The 20,046-nt window shown below is 36.8% G+C and overlaps 1 protein-coding gene across 1 annotated transcript in view; it reads right to left on the reverse strand.

Moving 5' to 3' along the window:
- ZNF385D (zinc finger protein 385D) overlaps positions 1–20,046 on the reverse strand; it is a 538,925-nt gene that overhangs the window by 64,225 nt on the left and 454,654 nt on the right. The window contains exon 5 of the mRNA XM_053714223.1: positions 1,995–2,231. Within this exon, the coding sequence (XP_053570198.1) occupies positions 1,995–2,231 (237 nt within the window). The remainder of the gene's footprint in view (positions 1–1,994; positions 2,232–20,046) is intronic.

Here is a 20,046-nt window from a genome sequence, read left to right on the forward strand (position 1 = left end):
TTAACTATATTAACCCTAATATAATTAGGGTTAATATAGTTAATATATATAATGTAATACCTATATTAACTATAATATACTTAGGGTTAATATAGATAATATAGCTGGCGGCGGGGTAGGTAGATTAAATTAGGGGTTAATCATTTTAATAGAGATGGCGGCGGTGTAAGGGGCTTACATTAGGGGTTAATAATATTAATATAGCTGGCGGCGGTATAGGGGGATTAGATTAGGGGTTAATAATTTTTATATAGGTGGCGGCGGTGTAAGGGGTCAGATTAGGGGATAGATAAGGTAGATGGCGGCGGTTTTAGGGGCTCACAGTAGGGGGTTAGTTTATGTAGATGGCGGCGGGGTCCGGGAGCGGCGGTTTAGGGGTTAATAACTTTATTAGGGATTTCGGGGGGAGGGGGGGATCGCGGTTGACAGGTAGATAGACATTGCGCATGCGTTAGGTGTTAGGTTTATTTTAGAAGATTGCGGTTGACAGGGAGATAGACATTGCGCATGCGTTAGGTGTTAGGTTTATTTTAGAAAATCGCGGTTGACAGGGAGATAGACATTGCGCATGCGTTAGGTGTTAGGTATATTTTAGAAGATCGCGGTTGACAGGGAGATAGACATTGCGCATGCGTTAGGTGTTAGGTTTATTTTAGAAGATCGCGGTTGACAGGGAGATAGACATTGCACATGCGTTAGGTGTTAGGTTTATTTTAGCAGCCAGTTTAGGAAGTTACGGGTCTCCAATAGTCAGCGTAAGGCTTCTTACGGCTGCTTTTTGTGGCAAGGTGAAAATGGAGTAAGTTTTCTCCATTTTCGCCACGTAAGTCCTTACGCTGCATATTGGATACCAAACTGCGCGGGTTTGGTATACCTGTCTATAGCCCAAAAAACTACGGGCGACGGCAGAAATATACGCGCGTAACTTCTAGGTTACGCCGTATATGTGATACCAAACCCGCGCAAATATTGGCGTCGCCGGCTTTTGCGGGCGACGATTTTTATCGGATCGACCCCCTAGAGTCCACAACAAAGTTTAACCACTAGAGGGCCTGATGTGGTCCTAAAACAAGCCCTGCTCTGGATCTCTACAATCCCCCAAAAAATAAAAACAACATTTGAAAGTAAAAATGATTTTACTGGGAATGGGAGCTTTGGGGACATATAATAAAAATAATGTTGTCTGTATAGCCAGCTGATCTAGGTGGTGACAGTGATCACCTGGTAAAAAATATGCTCTTATTTCTACTCTGGCACAAGGGGCCCCTCAAGTTTTGATTACAAACCCCAAAAGCCTATATGGACATCTCATGAAAATTTAAATTCTGAATCTGCTGGGCCATTTGAACAAAAAAAACCTGATATATAATTTCTGTATGATATTCTGTAAAATATTGCTTATAACAAAGTGTTTAAATGAAAGCAGCAAACTTTACTTTGTTTTCCTGATATTCTTTGTTAAAAATCAGGTTGGTAGACTCAGGACATGCACATGTATAGAGTATTATATAGAAGCATTCTTGTAAAAAAAAAAAGCTTTTAAAATGTTATAAATTTGCAAGAGAACTAGGTGCCAGGAGAGATTACACTAAGTAGTGCTTCAGACATGTGCACGTATATGCTCTTCAACAAAGAATACCAAGAGAATGAAATATATTTGATTGTAAACTGTAAATTGTAAATTTTTATATAGTGTGTGTTCTAACTGAATCACAAAAGAAAAATTCTGGGTTTCATGTACCTTTAATAAGAATAATGAATACATTCAATAATGCCAATAAAACATCAGTATAGTTATACAAAGTTTTAAAATGTATTAGTACTTCCCCCTGCATATGATCTGTAGTGCTTATAATAACTTTATTTCATTGTAGGTCAGAATTTAATGAACTCTGTATTATCTCCCCGTTTCTCAACACTGCATGGTATTTAATCTATTCAGAGGAAGATAATTTGAGCCCTGATGTAACAGGGAGGAAATTGCTACATCTTACCGCTGTTGTGTGCTTCCAGCTGTGAGGAAGAGTTGACAGCCACTTTGCATAGGGAGCAATAGAGTAGTCTTTTTGCTTTTTCCTCTTCCGTCTCTCCAGAAGGGCAGATGCTGCTGCTGCTGGTAACTAGAGTGATTTTTTTATCGACTTTAGATGTGGTCTCTGTGGTCATAACACTGATTTTTCTTATTTCCAAGGTTGTACTAGTAGATATTGCTGGTATCCCTGTAGTAATTTCTGAAAATAGAAAAATAGCCCAATTACCAAATGGCAACTAGAAATGGTTTTACCACTTACTGACACAGATCATCTTGAAAAAGTTTAGTATTGGGATTTTATATATTATCATGCTTCTGTAAGTACAATTCATTCTATATATATTTTTTTTTTTTTTAAAATAGCAGAATGTATCATGAATCTTACATGGCAAACATTTTATATTTTTTTGAGCAGGAGTGAAAGTTAGTAAAATTTATAAACAGAAGAAAACATGATTAAACTTGCATAGATGTCAGATGAGAAATCCTTTGTTGGATAATTGCAGTTGCTTTTACCTAAATATCTTCTTGGTAACAGTGATTTACCTGTACCTATACTCATTTGCTGCATAAATATTTATGATGTAATACCAGAGTACTGCAGTATTCCTCATTTATTTTTATACATACAGAATTTAATTTTGGACACTCTTGTGTGAAATCTTATAAGTGGAGCAATACAATTCAAAATTTAGAGTGAATTTTTTTTTTGTTAAAACATATAAATATGCTGTAGATATTATATTGACATATTTTGATATTGTGCTGGAGAAGGTAAAAACACTCATAATAAGCAGCAATACCACCAATAAAGAAATTCAACATAGATCTACAAAAAACAAGGCTTTCTTAAATGGTCCCATAAGCATTGCCGTGCAAATGTAAGTCATTTGTCTGTGTATTTCTAAATAGGTGACTTTACAGCAAGACTGCAATTGAATAAACGGAGAGAGATAATAGGCCCATTGTTAAAGGGTGGCACGCTTAATATGGTAAATAGACAAACCTAGGAGCAACATTTATGCCTTTAAATAAATCAAATAACTAAATCTAGGATGGTGTATAGTGTTGGATCTTTAGCTAAATGATGGTAGAGCTTCCAGGGAGGGAACTGAATTAATAGACCAGAGTTTCTAGGAGAATAATTCAGTACACTAATAAATGACACTTTGGTGACACAACTCAAACTATAAAACTAAAGAGGATATTGTCATTAATGTATTACATTTGATCTTGATATAAAGCTAATAAGTCACAATTTAAGGAAAAGTTTGATAACGTGACTTATTGGGTATCCTACATATAGTAAAAAAGTACCCGTGAGATGCCGTAAAGGGCCCCATTTATAATTTCTCAAGTGAACAACGTTCTCAGCTAAGGAACCTGTTCACAGTTTGTGGCAAGTGGACAGCACAAGGAAGTTCTTATGCAGTTCCACTTCCTGATATTACGTGATTGGGCCTTCCAATCACCCTGAACAAACAAGTTTGGGTCCCCCAATTGCCCCCCCCCCCAAAAAAAAATGTGTGATATCTCTTAAAAAAATGCACTAATCAGTTTTTGGGGGCTAAAGTTGGCGGCTGTGGGGTGAAATGTTCCTTACATTGTGGTCTATGAGGACTGTGTGTTCCCAGTAAATATATATGTATATGCTTATGTACATATTGTATATATTTATGTGTTAATATGTGTATAAAAAGTATATTAATATAACAGTGTTGGTTATGAAAAACTGAGGAATTGGTAATAAAGAGATTATCTATCTTTTTGAACAATAACAATTCGAAAGTAGACTGTCCCTTTAAGTTAAGGATGCTGCAATGAACCACCAAGAGCTAGCGGAACATATCTGTTGATTTAATAACAACAAGTTATATTGTAAGTTGTATATGTGCAACCACTAATAAGCAGCTAGATCCCAGAAGTGCATTGCTGCTTCTGAGCATACCTAGGTATGCTTTTCAACAAATGATACCAACAGACCAAAGCACTAGATAAAAGAAGTAGATTAGAAAGATGTTTACAATTGCATTCTCTATCTGAATCATAAAAGATACATTTTGCGTTTCATTATCCCTTTAACACACCAAAGAAAAGAAAAATTAATTTGTATAAACTGAATATTTTTTATGCAAGGGTCACCAAATCCAAGCCTGGAATTTTACTTCTGGCTAATAACTTTTTGCATTATTCTACATATATCTATACCCAAACACCAATATCTGGGTCCTAAGAAGTATGTGGTTGGCTCAATGTTTTTACTGGCTCCTAAAACTGAAATAAATGTGTCTTCTTTAAAAATATATATAAAAATACAGGGAAAGTCATAAAGCTATGATGTTTAAAAGAGTATGTCAGTGCAAACTATAGACCCACCACTTGTATTTCCCAGCCATCACAAGCAGCAGATGCAATTGCTTCACAGTGTGTTCTGGTATTTAGGGGGTTAATATAAACAAACACAGACTGTAACTGCTCACAGTGTGGTTGTCAATAATAAGTTGCCTAAACAGGGGAAGTGCTCACAGCCTCACATAGGACTGCCGGCAGCTCAGCTAAAGTGAGTGACTGAGGAGGGAGCAACTGTCACACTACCCTCTAGTTCAGTGCTCTTTTGCTGCAGGGGAGAGAAGTATGGCAAAAAGTACTGAGCTTTACTACCAAACGTATCAGCCAGGCAGATAAAGCCAAGTGAGTGACTTTACATGCAAGTTCAAGTGGGAGCCCATATTGTTCCTCTGCTGTCTGCAGTTCCTTCACCACACATTTCAGCTGAACAGAGGGGGAGCACTAAGCAGATTAGGCATTCACTGAATTTTGGGCGTATTGCAGCAGGAATACCTACATTATAATGCACCTGGACATTTCTGCTCCACCCCCTGCTCACACCTATGAATATTAGACTATATGACTGTGTTTGGAGGAAGCCAATGGGCCGGGCTACTATGCCACCAGCATGTGATCCTCTATTTGGTCTAATGGCAGAGCTACCTCTGATTATAGCCCTTTTTAATCAAACGCCTTGTCATGTCCCTTTTAACCCTTATAAAAATGTTTTATTAATATTTGCATGAATAATTTCTTTAGCAGAAATTGTACATACAAGTAATTTTTAATGTATTTTTGATGTGATTGGTGTTCTTTTTTTTTAACCAATTCACTTCACGCAAGGTCTTCACTTGTGCTTATCCAAGGAGCGCAATAGTTGTGTGGCCTCAATATTGCTTGTCGTATCTCACACTAATAATAGCACCCCACTTGTAATCTAGCCCTTTGTGTTTTAATATAGATATCTGATTGAATTGTTTGTTGGTTTAGATGTAAACAAGTAGGAGTATGGTAATCTTAGTCTATCTGGTGAGTAAATCAAATCTAAACTGATTTTTTGTTCAACTGCTAATCAACTAAAAGACTTGCAAAACTTCATAAACAGATAAATGTAATATACTTCATTGATTTCCCATATGAATTGAAATATGTTAATAAACATGCTTTTGCAATATTCCCTTTCAAGATTTTTTCAGTGTTTGTTTCACTAAACAAGTCTTAGCTGACATATGAAACCAATTACATCTAAACATTAAACCATTAATCTTCTAAATTGTAGAGTTTCTTTAAGGAGTGGTTGGATTATTTATATATACAAAGGATGCAATATTTCATGTTAATTCCACATGGGATTCATACATTTCTTAATACAATAATGCTGAATTGGGTCCTACTAGGACATTGATTTCCAACCTTCCTTGGCATATAATACCTCTGAAATTCATGTTACAACCTTTATTTATATATCTATGATATGAAGTTGCATTTTTAAAGTGCAATCACTTTCAATGAAAATACAAGGAAATTTAACGCCATTCAGTACTAAGCCATTTCACACCCTTTGCTAAAGCTGTTTTCTCTCGTTTTCTCCCAATAAACACATTTGGAAAAAGCCAGTATGTTATATTCTGGCTGTTATTAAAAAGATATGCCACATATTTTCATGTGGGTTTGCTTACAATCCAAGTCCATGTACTCAAATCCATCCACATATTTTCTCGCTTATTAAAAAAGAAATGCAAAGTACCCTGAAATGTAGTAAAAGTCTGCTGAGTACCTAAATCAGCTACCAGTGTATTAAATATTGTTTATTATATATTTCAAGCATACAATTTTCAGAATCAGATCACATTTCTAAACACTGAAACAGCAATATTGTTCAATAAAAATATAAACTGCAAATTAGAAATAAAATACAATCGCCTAGATTACGAGTCTTGCGTTAGCCTTAAAAAGCAGCGTTGAGAGGTCCCAACGCTGCTTTTTAGCGCCCGCTGGTATTACGAGTCTTGAAATGACAGGCTCACTGCTCACTTTTTTGGTCAGACTCGAAAAGACCGCAAATCCACTTACTTACGAGTCTTCCAAAAAGTGAGCAGTAGACCCTCTCCTGTCAAGCCTGGTACCGCATTTTAAAGTCAGCAGTTAAGAGTTTTATGGGCTAACGCCGTAGTATAAAACTCTTAACTAAAGTGCTAAAAAGTACACTAACACCCATAAACTACCTATTAACCCATAAACAGAGGCCCCCCCTACATCGCAAACACTAAAATAAAATATTTAACCATTAATCTGCCGAACCGGACATCGCTAGCCACTATAAAAAACATATTAACCCCTAAACGGCCGCACTCCCGCATGGCAAACACTAGTTAAATTTTATTAACCCCTAATCTGCTGTCCCTAACATTGCCAACACCTACCTACATTTATTAACCTATCAGCCAATAGTTCAATCCTATTGGCTGATCCAATCAGCCAATAGGATTGAGCTGGCATTCTATTGGCTGATTGGATCAGCCAATAGAATACGAGATCAATCCTACTGGCTGATTGCATCAGCCAATAGGATTTTTTCTACCTTATTTCCGATTGGCTAATAGAATTCTATCAGCCAATTAGAATTGAAGGGACGCAATCTTGGATGACGTCATTTAAAGGAACCTTCATTCTTCAGTTGGACGTCGTTTGAAGAGGATGCTCCGCGTCGGATGTCTTAAAGATGGAGCCGCTCCGCGCCGGATGGATGAAGATAGAAGATGCCGCCTGGATGAAGACTTTTGCCCGTCTGGAGGATCTCTTCTTCCCGGCTTGGATGAAGACTTCTGCCCGTCTGGAGGACCACTTCGCCCAGCTTTGTTGAGGACTTCGGCCCGGTTGGGTGAAGACTTCTCAAGGTAGCGTGATCTTCAAGGGGTTAGTGTTAAGTTTTATTAAGGGGGGTTTTAGAGTAGGTTTGGGTGTGTGGGTGGTGGGTTTTAATGTTGGGGGGGATTGTACTTTTTTTACAGGTAAAAGAGCTGATTACTTTGGGGCAATGCTGCGCAAAAGGCCCTTTTAAGGGCTATTTGTAATTTAGTATAGGGTAGAGCTTTTTATTATTTTGGGGGGCTTTTTTATTTTATTAGGGGGATTAGATTAGGTTTAATTAGTTTAAAAATCTTGTAATTATTTTATTATTTTCTGTAATTTAGTGGGGGTTTTTTTTTCATACTTTAGATAATTGTATTTAATTGTATTTAATTGTAGTTAATTTAGGAATTGATTTAATTATAGTGTAGTGTTAGGTGTAATTGTAACTATTAGTTATATTGTAGCTAGCTTAAGGTTTATTTTATAGGTAAGTATTTAGTTTTAAATAGGAATAATTTAGTTAATTGTAGTTATTTTATTTAGATTTATTTAAATTATATTTAAGTTGGGGGGTTAGGGTTAGACTTAGTTTTGGGGGTTAATAACTTTAATATAGTGGCGGCGACATTGGGGGTGGCAGATTAGGGGTTAGTAATTGTAGTTAGGATGCGGCGACATTTGGGTTAATAATACAATGCAGGTTTCGGCGATGTCGGGGGCGGCAGATTAGTGGTTTAATAAGTGTAAGATTATGGGTGTTTAGACTCGGGGTTCATGTTATGGTGTTAGGTGTAGACATAAAATGTGTTTCCCCATAGGAATCAATGGGGCTGTGTTAGGAGCTTTACGCTACTTTTTTGCAGGTGTTAGACTTTTTTTCAGCCAGCTCTGCCCCATTGATTCCTATGGGGAAATCGTGCACAAGCACGTTTAGCCAGCTCACCGCTACCGTAAGCAGCGCTGGTATTGAGGTGAGATGTGGAGCAAAATTTTGCTCTCCGCTCACTTTTCTGCGGCTAACGCCGGGTTTTTAAAAACCCATAATACCAGCGTTGTCTGTAGGTGAGCGGTGAGCATAAAATGCTCGTTAGCACCGCACAGCCTTACAGACAAAACTCGTAATCTAGCCGAATGTATTTTGCACCTTAATTCTATTTATACCGAAAATTAGTAGAAATCACATATTTAACTTTTAAAACACCGATTTTTTATTTTCCTTAACCCAATGTGAAAATGTGTGCAAGCTTTTAATAGCTAAGAGGAAGAAGAAACTGTGAACCTGGATATCAGCAACACCACAGGTAAGGCTAGTGGCTGCTACCAGGCGATCATTATTACTATCACTTGATAGCGATAAAGATATATAGCACTTTTTTAAATGATGGGTACCTTCCACTTTCAAATGAGGTGTCTTTAAGATACACAATGGTGACAGGTAGTGCTCTTCTGAATCACCAACAATTTGGAAGTGGGATTGTTATTTTCAAATAAGGATTTTCATATCTCTCTATGTATTATGGAGACGCAACGTGGGATAACCCTCCGATTTGCTTCTATCAGTCGATCCATTGTTGCTATGGTAATCACCTGATAGCTACCCAAGTATGTTACCTTACATTTGAAAGAGGGGCCCCTCCTCTTTCAAAAGATGAGCCATTACCCCATAGTAGTGCTTATATGGGGGTGCAATGGGGATGCAATGGTCTCTTTTACAAACCATTTATATGTCAATCACTTGCTACCTTGAGAGACCTCCCATATGAAGTGCACAGCCCCCTCTTTTATAAGATGGGTATTGTACATGTGTTGCATGCTGTCATTATTGGAAAGGGATTCCTTTGAAAATCCTAGAGACAGGCAGCACTAACATCTCTCAACAGAGAACCACATAAAGAGATAAGTGCCATGATCATTACAGCACATGTTATTGCTTTAAAGGAATATTCACTTCATCTTATATTCTCAAAGTAAGGCTGCAGGTATAAAAGATATTGGGCAATCATGTATGACTTTAGCAATGCAATCACTGTAGTAGTCTGTCTTTCATGAGAGATACAAAGAGAGTGGGATTTTGGTTACAATGGAGGACTCCCCAGCAAAATACAGGACAGTTGGGAGTTGAGAGGATGCTAAAACACCAGTATCTAAGTTTAGCTATATGAGTTCCATATCCTTTCATAAAGAGATAGAGCTGTGAAACCCAACAATCATACATGCCATTATTTTGCAAATTATATGCTTAAAATTTAACTTTATAATGGCACATTAATGCTTTTATGTTTATGAATATATATATATATATATATATATATATATATATATATATATATATATTTTTATATATATATATATATATATATATATATATATATATATATATATATATACAGTATCCCTCAAAAGTGAGTACACCCCTCACATTTCTGTAAATATTTTATTATATCTTTTCATGTGACAACATTGAAGAAATTACACTTTGCTACAATGTAAAGTAATGTGTGTTCATCATGTATAACAGTGTAATGTCCAAATTTGGCCAAATTAGCCATTTTCCCTCCCTGGTGTCATGTGACTCATTAGTGTTACAAGGTCTAAGGTGTGAATGGGGAGCAGGTGTGTTAAATTTTGTGTTATCTCTCTCACACTCTCTCATACTGGTCACTGGAAGTTCAACATGGCACCTCATGGCAAAGAACTCTCTGAGGGTCTAGAAAAAAATGTTGCTCTACATAAAGATGGCCTAGGCTATAAGAAGATTGCCAAGACCCTGAAACTGAGCTGCAGCATGGTGGGCAAGACCATACAGGTTTCACAGGACAGGTTCCACTCAGAACAGGCCTCGCCATGGTCGACCAAAGAAGTTGAGTGCACGTGCTCAGCATCATATCTAGAGGTTGTCTTTGGGAAATAGACTTATGAGTGCTGCCAGCATTGCTGCAGAGGTTGAAGGGGTGGGGGGTCAGACTGTCAGTGCTCAGACCATACGCCGCACACTGCATCAAATTGGTCTGCATGGCTGTCGTCCCAGAAGGAAACCTCTTCTAAAGATGATGCACAAGATAGCCTGCAAACATTTTGCTGAAGACAAGCAGACTAAGGACATGGATTACTGGAACCCTGTTTTGTTGTCCGATGAGACCAAGATAAACTTATTTGGTTCAGATGGTGTCAAGCGTGTGTTGCGGCAGCCAGGTGAGGAGTACAAAGACAAGTGTGTCTTGCCTGCACTCAAGCATGGACGTGGGAGTGTCATGGTCTGGGTCTGCATGAGTGCTGTCGGCACTGGGGAGCTACAGTTCATTGAGGGAACCATGAATACCAACATGTACTGTGACATACTGAAGCAGAGCATGATACCCTCCCTTTGGAGACTGGGCCGCAGGTCAGTATTCTAACATGATAACAACCCCAAACACACCTCCAAGATGACCACTGCCTTGCTAAAGAATCTGAGGGTAAAGGTGATGGACTGGCCAAGCATGTCTCCAGACCTAAACCTTATTGAGCATCTGTAGGGCAGCCTCAAACTGAAGGTGGGGGAGCGCAAGGTCTCTAACGTCCACCAGCTCTGTGATGTCGACATGGAGGAGTGGAAGAGGATTACAGTGGCAACATGTGAAGCTCTGGCAAAATTTATGCCCAGTAGGGATAAGACAGTGCTGGAAAATAATGGTGGCCGCACAAAATATTGACACTCTGGGCCCAATTTGTACTCACTTTTGTTGCCAATGGTTTGGACATTAATGGCTGTGTGTTGAGTTATTTTTGGGACAGCAAGTTTACACTGTTATACAGGCTGTACACTCACTACTTTACATTGTATCAAAGTGTCTTTTCTTCAGTGTTGTCACATAAAAAGATATAATAAAATATTTACAAAAATGTGAGGGGTGTACTCACTTTTGTGTGATACTATATATATACAGGTGGCCCTCGGTTTACAACGGTTCAATTTGCACCGTTTCACAATAACAACCTTTTTTTTCAGTCATGTGACTGCTATTTAAAAGCATTGAGAAGCAGTGCATTGATTAAAATAGCCAGTAGGTGGAGCTGTCCGCTTGTGTTGCAGCAAGGATATGCAAGCCAAGCAAGCTGAAATGAATCAGTTTAACCAGACCTGAGCTATAGAGCACTTACAAAGGAACAAGATCTTCCTGTTTATAAATCAGTCCAGATTGGAATGCATAGAAAGAACTGTTTGCAGAAAAATGCAAGTAAAGTCTGTGTTGTGTGATTAATTTATTAGGTTTATAATGCTGTTTAGCAAATGTTTTTGTTCATTTAACTTAGTTTAATTATATATTTTGTGTTGTGTGATTATTGTATTAGGTTTATAATGCTGTTTAGCATTTAAAGTCTTCATTTCAAAGCTATAAAATAATGTATGAGGTGTTACTTATGACAATTTTGAGAGAGGCCTGGAACCTAACTCCCTCACTTCCCATTGACTTACATTATAAACTTGGTTTCAATTTTCAACAGTTTCAATTTACAACCATTCCTTCTGGAACCTAACCCCGGCGTAAACTGAGGGCTACCTGTATATATATATATATAATTTAGTGGTATAAAATATAAAAGTAAGCTTGCTGCATAAAACTTACTTGATGAAATCATATTATGTGTGTTCCAAGAAATGTTTCCAAAAGTATGTTTCCAACTTAGCTCAAGAAACAAGACTTTTTTAACTATTCCCAGAATGCCTTTGAAATAAAGCTAAAAACAAAAATAATAAATTAAACAAAACTGAAATATATTTACTCACATTCAAGACCTAAAATATGAAATAACCCATTGTAATTGTTGGCACTCATATACCTTTTACTTGTTCTGAGGTAAAATCTTTTTTTTTAACTCAATAATCTGACTTAACGTGGTTAAGATTAGTAACAATATCGGTTTTTGACCATCGGTTTCTGTATTTGTTTTTCATTGAAATGGAAAAATAAACAGCTTTTCCTCTCACGTTGCAACTCGAAAAATCATACAAACTTATGCATTATTATAAATATTCTTAAAATTACAAGAAAAATAAAATACAATATTCATCTAGTAACGTTCTGCATGTTCTTAAAAGCATAAAGATGTTCACTGGACAAGTAGACCTGGCAGCACAGCTATTTGTTACAGATGTCTCCTCTTCCTCAGTGAGGCAGAAAACGACCTTCATTTTCAAAGTACATGCTGGATGAAAAATGCTCTGTATATGCAGCTATGTGGGACGTGACTGAATGAGTTGCCTCTAAGCTTACACTAATGAGACAAGCACAAAAACAATAACAAAACTTTTTTGTTGCTTTTTTTCTTTTTCTTTTTTATACAAGAGCAAAAATAAACCCTCCTTGATGTGTAGGCCTAAAGCAAGAAATATACAGATTGATGTTTTAATAAACTGATTAGAACTCACTTTTTTTATTTTACTAACCTATAGCAAATCTGACAAATGAATATATCTATATACAGAAACAGCAGTTATGAAGCAGCGGTCACAAAGACCGCTGCTCCATAACCTGTCCGCCTCCTCTGAGCAGGCGGACAGACATCGCCAGAAATCAACCCGATCGAGTATGATCGGGTTGTTTGACACCCCCCTGCTGGCGGCCGATTGGCCGCGAGTCTGCGGGGCGGCGTTGCACCAGCAGCTCTTGTGAGCTGCTGGTGCAATGCTGAATACGTATTGCTCGCCGTATTCAGCGAGGTCTGGTGGACCTGATCCGCAGTGTCGGATCAGGTTCGCCAGACCTTCATACATATGCCCCAATATCCCAGAGCTGGCCAGAATCCCCAGAATATACAGCAGGTATCAGAGGCATAACTAGAAACCACAGGGCCCAGGTGCAAGAATCTAAGAAGGCCCCCCCACCCCTCCCCCCTCCAAAAAAAGGTGAATTTAATAAATATTTTTCTTTTTACATTTAACACAGAAAACAATTTGAATCAGATAACATGTCTGCAAAAGGAGGTACCCTGTGCCCACAGTCTGTGAGATGGTCTGACCCCCTATTACTGTATATATATATATATATAGTGACATTATTTAACCCCCTAGTACTGTATATAGTAAGTTAGTGACACAGTCTGTAATCTGCCGGTGAGATGGCTGGCCTGACCCTACCCGCCCAGAACTTTTTAAAGTGACCACAGTAGTCAGTGACATGGTCCACCCCCCATACTGTATATAGTGGTACTGTATAGTGACACTGTTTACCCCCTGCCCCCCCCATGCTGTAGTAACAAGGTCTGTAATTTGCTGGTTCCACAAACATACACACCCACACACATACATGCATAACTAAACACACAGTCACATACATACACACACACACACACACACACTATACACACACTATACACACACACATAAACACCAATTGGTAAAACAGAAACACTAACCCCTGTAGTCATGTCACACTAACATGATATCAGTGCAGGCAGTGGTAGGTTAACGTTTTTTATAAAAAAAAAAAGTTATAAAAAAAAAAAAAAAAATTTTTTTTTTTTTCTTAAGCTGGGCCCCCACCCTCAGGGGCCTAGTCGCACCTGCGACCTCTGCACCCCCTGTAGTTTCGCCCCTGGCAGGTATATATATATCTCAAATAAAATATTTAGCATTAGAAGTAATTTCCTAATAATATTTTATAAAATGATAAGTTCAGAAGTCGAGTCTTTTTTAGATTAAGCAAATATGGTAACATCAAAAAAGTCAAGTGTATCATAAGGTAACAAAAATTTGATTGTACAAATGTCCCTCAAATAATAGGGGAAATAATAATAATGCCAGTTTGGACAGATTGGCAATAGGTTAGGATGCATAGTTATATTTATGTACTTTTTGTTGCAGTGTTTGTTTAATTCATGGGCCAGTTTCATTAATATTATTTGTATTTGCACAATTTTAACTGTTACAATAACACGTTTTTGGAAGCAGATCGGGGATAATGTTTTTTTTTTTTTGATGAGTAGAGAAAGTACAAATAGGGTAGTATTTGGTTGCAGTGTCTGCATTAGATCATTGTGTGCAGAATAACAATGGAAACATTTCACTATAATGTTTAACTGAAGTTAAGAACATTGAACTGAAACATATGGAGATCCCATTACGGGTTCTTAGTACCATATTGGTTTTTTTGCAATATTGGGTTTTTTTTAAATCAAACAACAGGAAATGGCAAAAAATATACCAATGATAACATTTGCATCTACAATAAGTTGGTGTAGAATAAAGAATTCTTACAAGCCAAATATCTGAGCAGAGACAGACCAGACAGTATAGTGTTATTACTACTACTGTTATCTGCTGTGTAGTGTAGCAAACATATATAAAAAGTCAATTAACAAGGACGTTCAAACTTTCATTACTTTACACTCTTCCAAAAAGTAGGTAAGCCCCATAGCAATTTATGGAAATAGTCTTCTTTACTGACATGCAAAAATATAGTTTTAGATTGGAGGGACACAAATCACTATGTTTTACTTTAATGATTCAGATAGAGCATGCATTTTGAAACACCTTTCCAATCACAAGAGGCATATATGCACAGCAACTAATCAGCAGTTAGCTCTCGGTAGTGCATTTCTACTCTTGAGCCTACCTACCTAGGTATGATTTTCAACAAATGATACCAAGACAATGGGGCCGATTTATCAAGCTTAATATGGAGCTTGATGCCCCTTGTTTCCGACAAGCCTTCAGGCTCGCCGGGAACAGAAGTTATGAAGCAGCGGTCTAAAGACTGCTGCTCCATAACTTGTCCGTCTGCTCTGAGGCGGCGGACAGAAATCAACCCCTGCTAGCGGCCGCGATTCTGCAGGGGGCGGCATTGCACCAGCAGTTCACCAGAACTGCTGGTGTAATGATAAATGCAGACAGCGTATACTTCGTATCATGTCCGCTAGCACATTAATAAATATACCCCAATGAAGCAAATGAGTTAATAGATGTAAATTGGAAAGCTGTTTAAAAGTGTATTCTCTATCTGAATCACAAAAGAAAAATGTTTTATATCCCTTTAAAGCTAAAAAAATACTCAGAGTAATGAAAACAATTGACACTTAAAAGCTAGGTGGTTACTGCAAACAGAGATGTATTTGCCAGAGAGAAGTAAAGGGTGGTACAACATCCTTGCCATATACAATATTTACAGATGACTAAATAATAGATGGTGCATCAAATTAACTCACAGCAAAGTAATTGAGTATATTATTATTATTATTATTATTATTATTATTACACTTCATTTATGAAGCGCCAACATAATCCGCAGCGCTGTCCATGGGTACAATCCATGTAAATAAAACAATGATATCAAACTTATAAGAGACAAGACAAAATTTTACAAACACATACAGGTGGAATTGAGAGCCCTATTCCCATGGGAACTTACGATCTAGAAGGGTAGGAGATTGAGAAACAGGAGGTGAGGACTGCAAGATTGAGAAAGATGTTAATGCAGAGTTATATGAGGGAAATGTTAGGTAAGTGAAATTAATTTATTATTGAGTGGGGTGGTAGGCTCCTCTGAACAAAAAAAAAGTCTTCAGGGAGCATTTTAAGGAAGAATGTTTAGGGCAAAGTCTGACAGCACAAGGAAGAGTGTTCCAGAGGGTAGGTGCTTCACGTCAGAAGTCCTGCAGTCTAGCATGAAAAGAGGTGATAGTCAAAGATGCAAGGAGCAGGTCTTTGTTAGATCTTAGTGGGCGGGCTGGAGTATACTTGTTGATTAGAGAGGACAGGTAGTGGGGAGCGGCGTTGGTGAAAGCTTTGTATGTAAGGATGAGGATTTTAAATTGAATTCTGATGTGAATGGGGAGCCAATGAAGGGACTCGCAGAGAGGTGCAGCAGAAACAGAACAACGGGAAAGGTGAATTAGCCTGGCAGAGGCATTTAGGATGGATTGAAGGGGGGAGAGGCGGGAAAGAGGAAGGCCAGTAAGTAGGTTATTGCAGTAGTCAAGTTGGGAAATAACAAGGGAGTGGATTATTTGCTTTGTGGTGTTAGTGCTCAGAAAAGCACGAATCTTGGAAATATTGCATAGGTGGTTACGGCAGGATGAAGAAAGCGATTGGATGTGGGGGATGAAGGATAGGTTTAAGTCAAGTGTAACTCCGAGTCAGCTGACTTGGGGCGATGGGGAGATGGTGATGCCGTCTTGGACATTTTAATCTTTAGGTGGTGAGAGCCCATCCAGGAAGAAATACCAGATAAGCAATCACTGACATGAGAAAGGACAGAGGGAGAGAGAGCAGGGGTGGAGAGTATAATAACAGAACGGCTTATATTTATATGAGAATCAAACAGACCTTAAAGGGACATTCCAGTTAAAATTGAAATCTCCATAGATGCATTTTAATTTGTAAATGGAAGCATGTTTGTAATATACAAGTATTAGAAAAAATGCTTTTTAATAAAATCTATAGCTGTTTCAAAAGTGTATTTAAGTATGCACCGTGCACCAGCATTTTAAACAAAGAACTTGCTCAGAGAGCCTAAGGTGCTTGTACCATCTGGTAATGGCTCAATTTGTTTATTGATGACAGGATACAAGCCCCACTGATGATCTGAGCAGCTGCGGTTTTTACAATGCCGGTGCACTGAGAATATTTAGCTATGCTTCACATGCACGTGCAGTGAAAAAGATTAACACTAAAACAGTAATAACTTTTACTAGAAGAATTTTTGCCAACACATGTATATTGCAAATATGTTTCTATTCGAATGTGTAATTCATCTTTGTGCATTTACATTTTGACTGGAATGTCCCTTTAAAGTTTACACTGCTGCATCTAAAATAATGTATTATAAAATGAATTGTTCATTTGCTATGCATTTATGTATGTAAAAATAATAAAATAAAAAAACATTTTTATGCATGTGGAAGTTTGTTCCTGCTCTGCATGTTTAACTAATATTATTTTTCATAAGCATGATTGAAAATATTTAAGATCAATGTCCTTTTAAGTATAATAGTCTTTGTATTCCTTTACATTAATCACATTTACTGAAATTGATGTCACCTATTAAACTTCAAATGTATTTAATAAAACCTTGAGTTATTGCAAGTCTGAATAGGGAAAACGTTACTTTGATGTTAGAATCTTAAAGTTGTTATATTTGATGGCTGGTCAGTGGAATGGGGACCAAATAAAGAGGTGATAGCAACTAGTTATGTGGCAAATAACTAGACAACATAATAAAGATAATAAACCACAGAGCAGCAGTAGTAAACTGATAGAGGTGTTGAGGCTAACAAGGAAGCAGGCACACTATTAGAAGGTACTTAAAAAGCGTACATTTTAATGCCAGGGCATGGAGGGATTGGTAGAGTTAAGAGTTAGGAGTTTCCGGATAGGCCAAGGTAAATTAGAAGAACAAACTGATTGACAGGCTAGCATGCTGGCAATACACACTTCTGAAAAGACAAATTGAAACAACACCCTCTAGTGGTTAAGTGCTAATTTATGTTTCTTATTGGCCTTCAAAAAGAATTTAGCAACTAAATAGCTATTTGAAATTTTAAGAATTAAGGACTTTTGATATTCTGCTGAACAGAGAATTTTGAAATTATGATGTTTTAAAGGGAAAGAATATTATGATGTTGAGTTTGGCATATTTAAGATTATGTGCCGATAATGGAATTTTAATATACTATTGAGTAGGGATGTTTTGATATATCATAAATTAAGATATTCATGTGATTTTCTTTTAACGTTATTAAAGCTATTGCAATTATTAATTCAGGATTCAACACATTTGTTTGAAACCTAAGAGAAAATGTATTAGAATTGTTTGTCTATTCATATGTTAAAGTAAGAGTTTAGTTAAGTTGTTCCATTACAAGCCCAGCTTTATAAATATTTACAACTTTTGATTACCACAAATAGTTTAAATCTGGCATATATGAATAGATCACAGATATTTACAAAACTGGACATTTGAAGTGAATATTTTTTTTAGAAATTAAAATTGGGGGAATGCCTGTTTCTGTAACTCCATTTTCACAATGAAAATGTTTGTAATCACTTGTAGATAATATGGCATTTGGAGAAACTTGGCATGGAGATAGTTGTTGCTACATAAATAGTACTTAGATATGGTAAGAGCAGACAGAACATAATACAACAAGGCACAATCATGTAAGATTTATTAATCCTTAGTATCCCCTTCATAGATAAATAAATATTGAATATTTATGAGCAGGATTGCTATATATCACTTCTCATAGTATTCCACAATGTTAAAAGAGCTATTCTAAAAAGTCAGAAAAGAGTTTATATTTAAAAAAATGGCATTTTTATTTATGTATTTGTTTATATATTTTTAATATGGTGTTTTTGCTGCTTTAAATATCAACAATATAATGTCCTGAATAATATTGTTCCTCGAAAAAACATCAAAATGTTTATATCTTTTTCATTTGAAAAACACAATGACACATAATAGGTAAGATCATTCTTACTTGATACAATAAGTTGTATTTCTTTTTTTTTCTATTAGACAACTGTAATTTTAGATTTGTTTTATGTTTAAATTGATATGCATCAGGAGTAAAATAATTTGAAACATCTGAAAACTGTATTAACATTTTCATCTTATATCAGGCCATTGGGTCATTCAGAATTTATGGTGAACATATTCAGGGGAGCAGAGTAGCTGGACAGCCGCTTAAACTTAAAGGGCTCCATGTACAAAGCAGCGAAAGCTGCTCCGGAGCTTTTGCGGGGCAGGTTCGCATATGCGAGCCTGCTTCCTGCAATGTAAGAAGCAGCGATCATTAGACTACTGCTTCCTACACCCTACGCCACCTCTTAGGTGGCGAGGGAAAATCACAGAGAGCTCGCTCGCTCTCGGTGATTGACAGCCCCTTCAGTCGCGTGATTGAAGGGGCGGGCATTACACACTCCGACGAGTGTGAAATGATACATACGGGCAAGCGGATCAACAGATCCGCTGCCCGTGTGTAGCGAAAGGCGGGCGGACAGCTTCGCGAGTTTGGAAGCTGTCCGGCCGAAGCTTAGTACATGGAGCCTAAAGTGATTGTAAAGTTTTAAGAATTAGTGCCCAGAGTCTAAAAAATACTCTTAAAAACATGGGCACTTTAATTCATTAAAATTTACAAACACACTTTTTAAAAAAATACTTACCATTTTAATACGGTACCACCAATCCTCTGCCCACATCTCCTTCTGTATTTTGCGTATCGATAACGAATGCGGCTACCTCCAATTGTTGTATGCCCCACAAGTAGAGATGGGCGAATGTGTATATTTCCGAATTAGAATGTTAGAACGAATGTTATTACCGAAATTCAAATTACAAATCCGAATGTTGATACAAATGAATATTCTTAAAAATTCTATAATCGGATGCTATTTACAGTTTTCGAATGTCACTTTCGAATTTGAATGTTTATAATTACATTGAATGTCCACATTTATTCAGAAGTTTAATACAGTAGTTTATGTGGTAGGGAATCTAGTAAACTGATACATAATAGATACAAATATATCAATTTGAATGTTTCTATTTCGATCGAATATTACATTTAAAGAAAGCATTAGAAATACTATTACAAACATATAAATTCAAATATTTCGAATTCGAATATTGCATAATTCAAATATTACATTTAAGTAAAGCATTATAGAAATACTATTACAAATATATAAATTTAATTTTTCGAATTCGAATATTGCATTATTCGAATATTACATTTAAAGAAAGCATTAAAATTACTATTACAAATATATAAATTCAAATGTTTCTAAATTAATATTTTCAAATGTAATTGTAAAATTGGAAACGAACATTCGAAAATTGAATGTTAGAATG

This window comes from Bombina bombina, chromosome 5 (genome assembly GCF_027579735.1).
Source record: "Bombina bombina isolate aBomBom1 chromosome 5, aBomBom1.pri, whole genome shotgun sequence".
Classification (NCBI taxonomy): domain Eukaryota; kingdom Metazoa; phylum Chordata; class Amphibia; order Anura; family Bombinatoridae; genus Bombina; species Bombina bombina.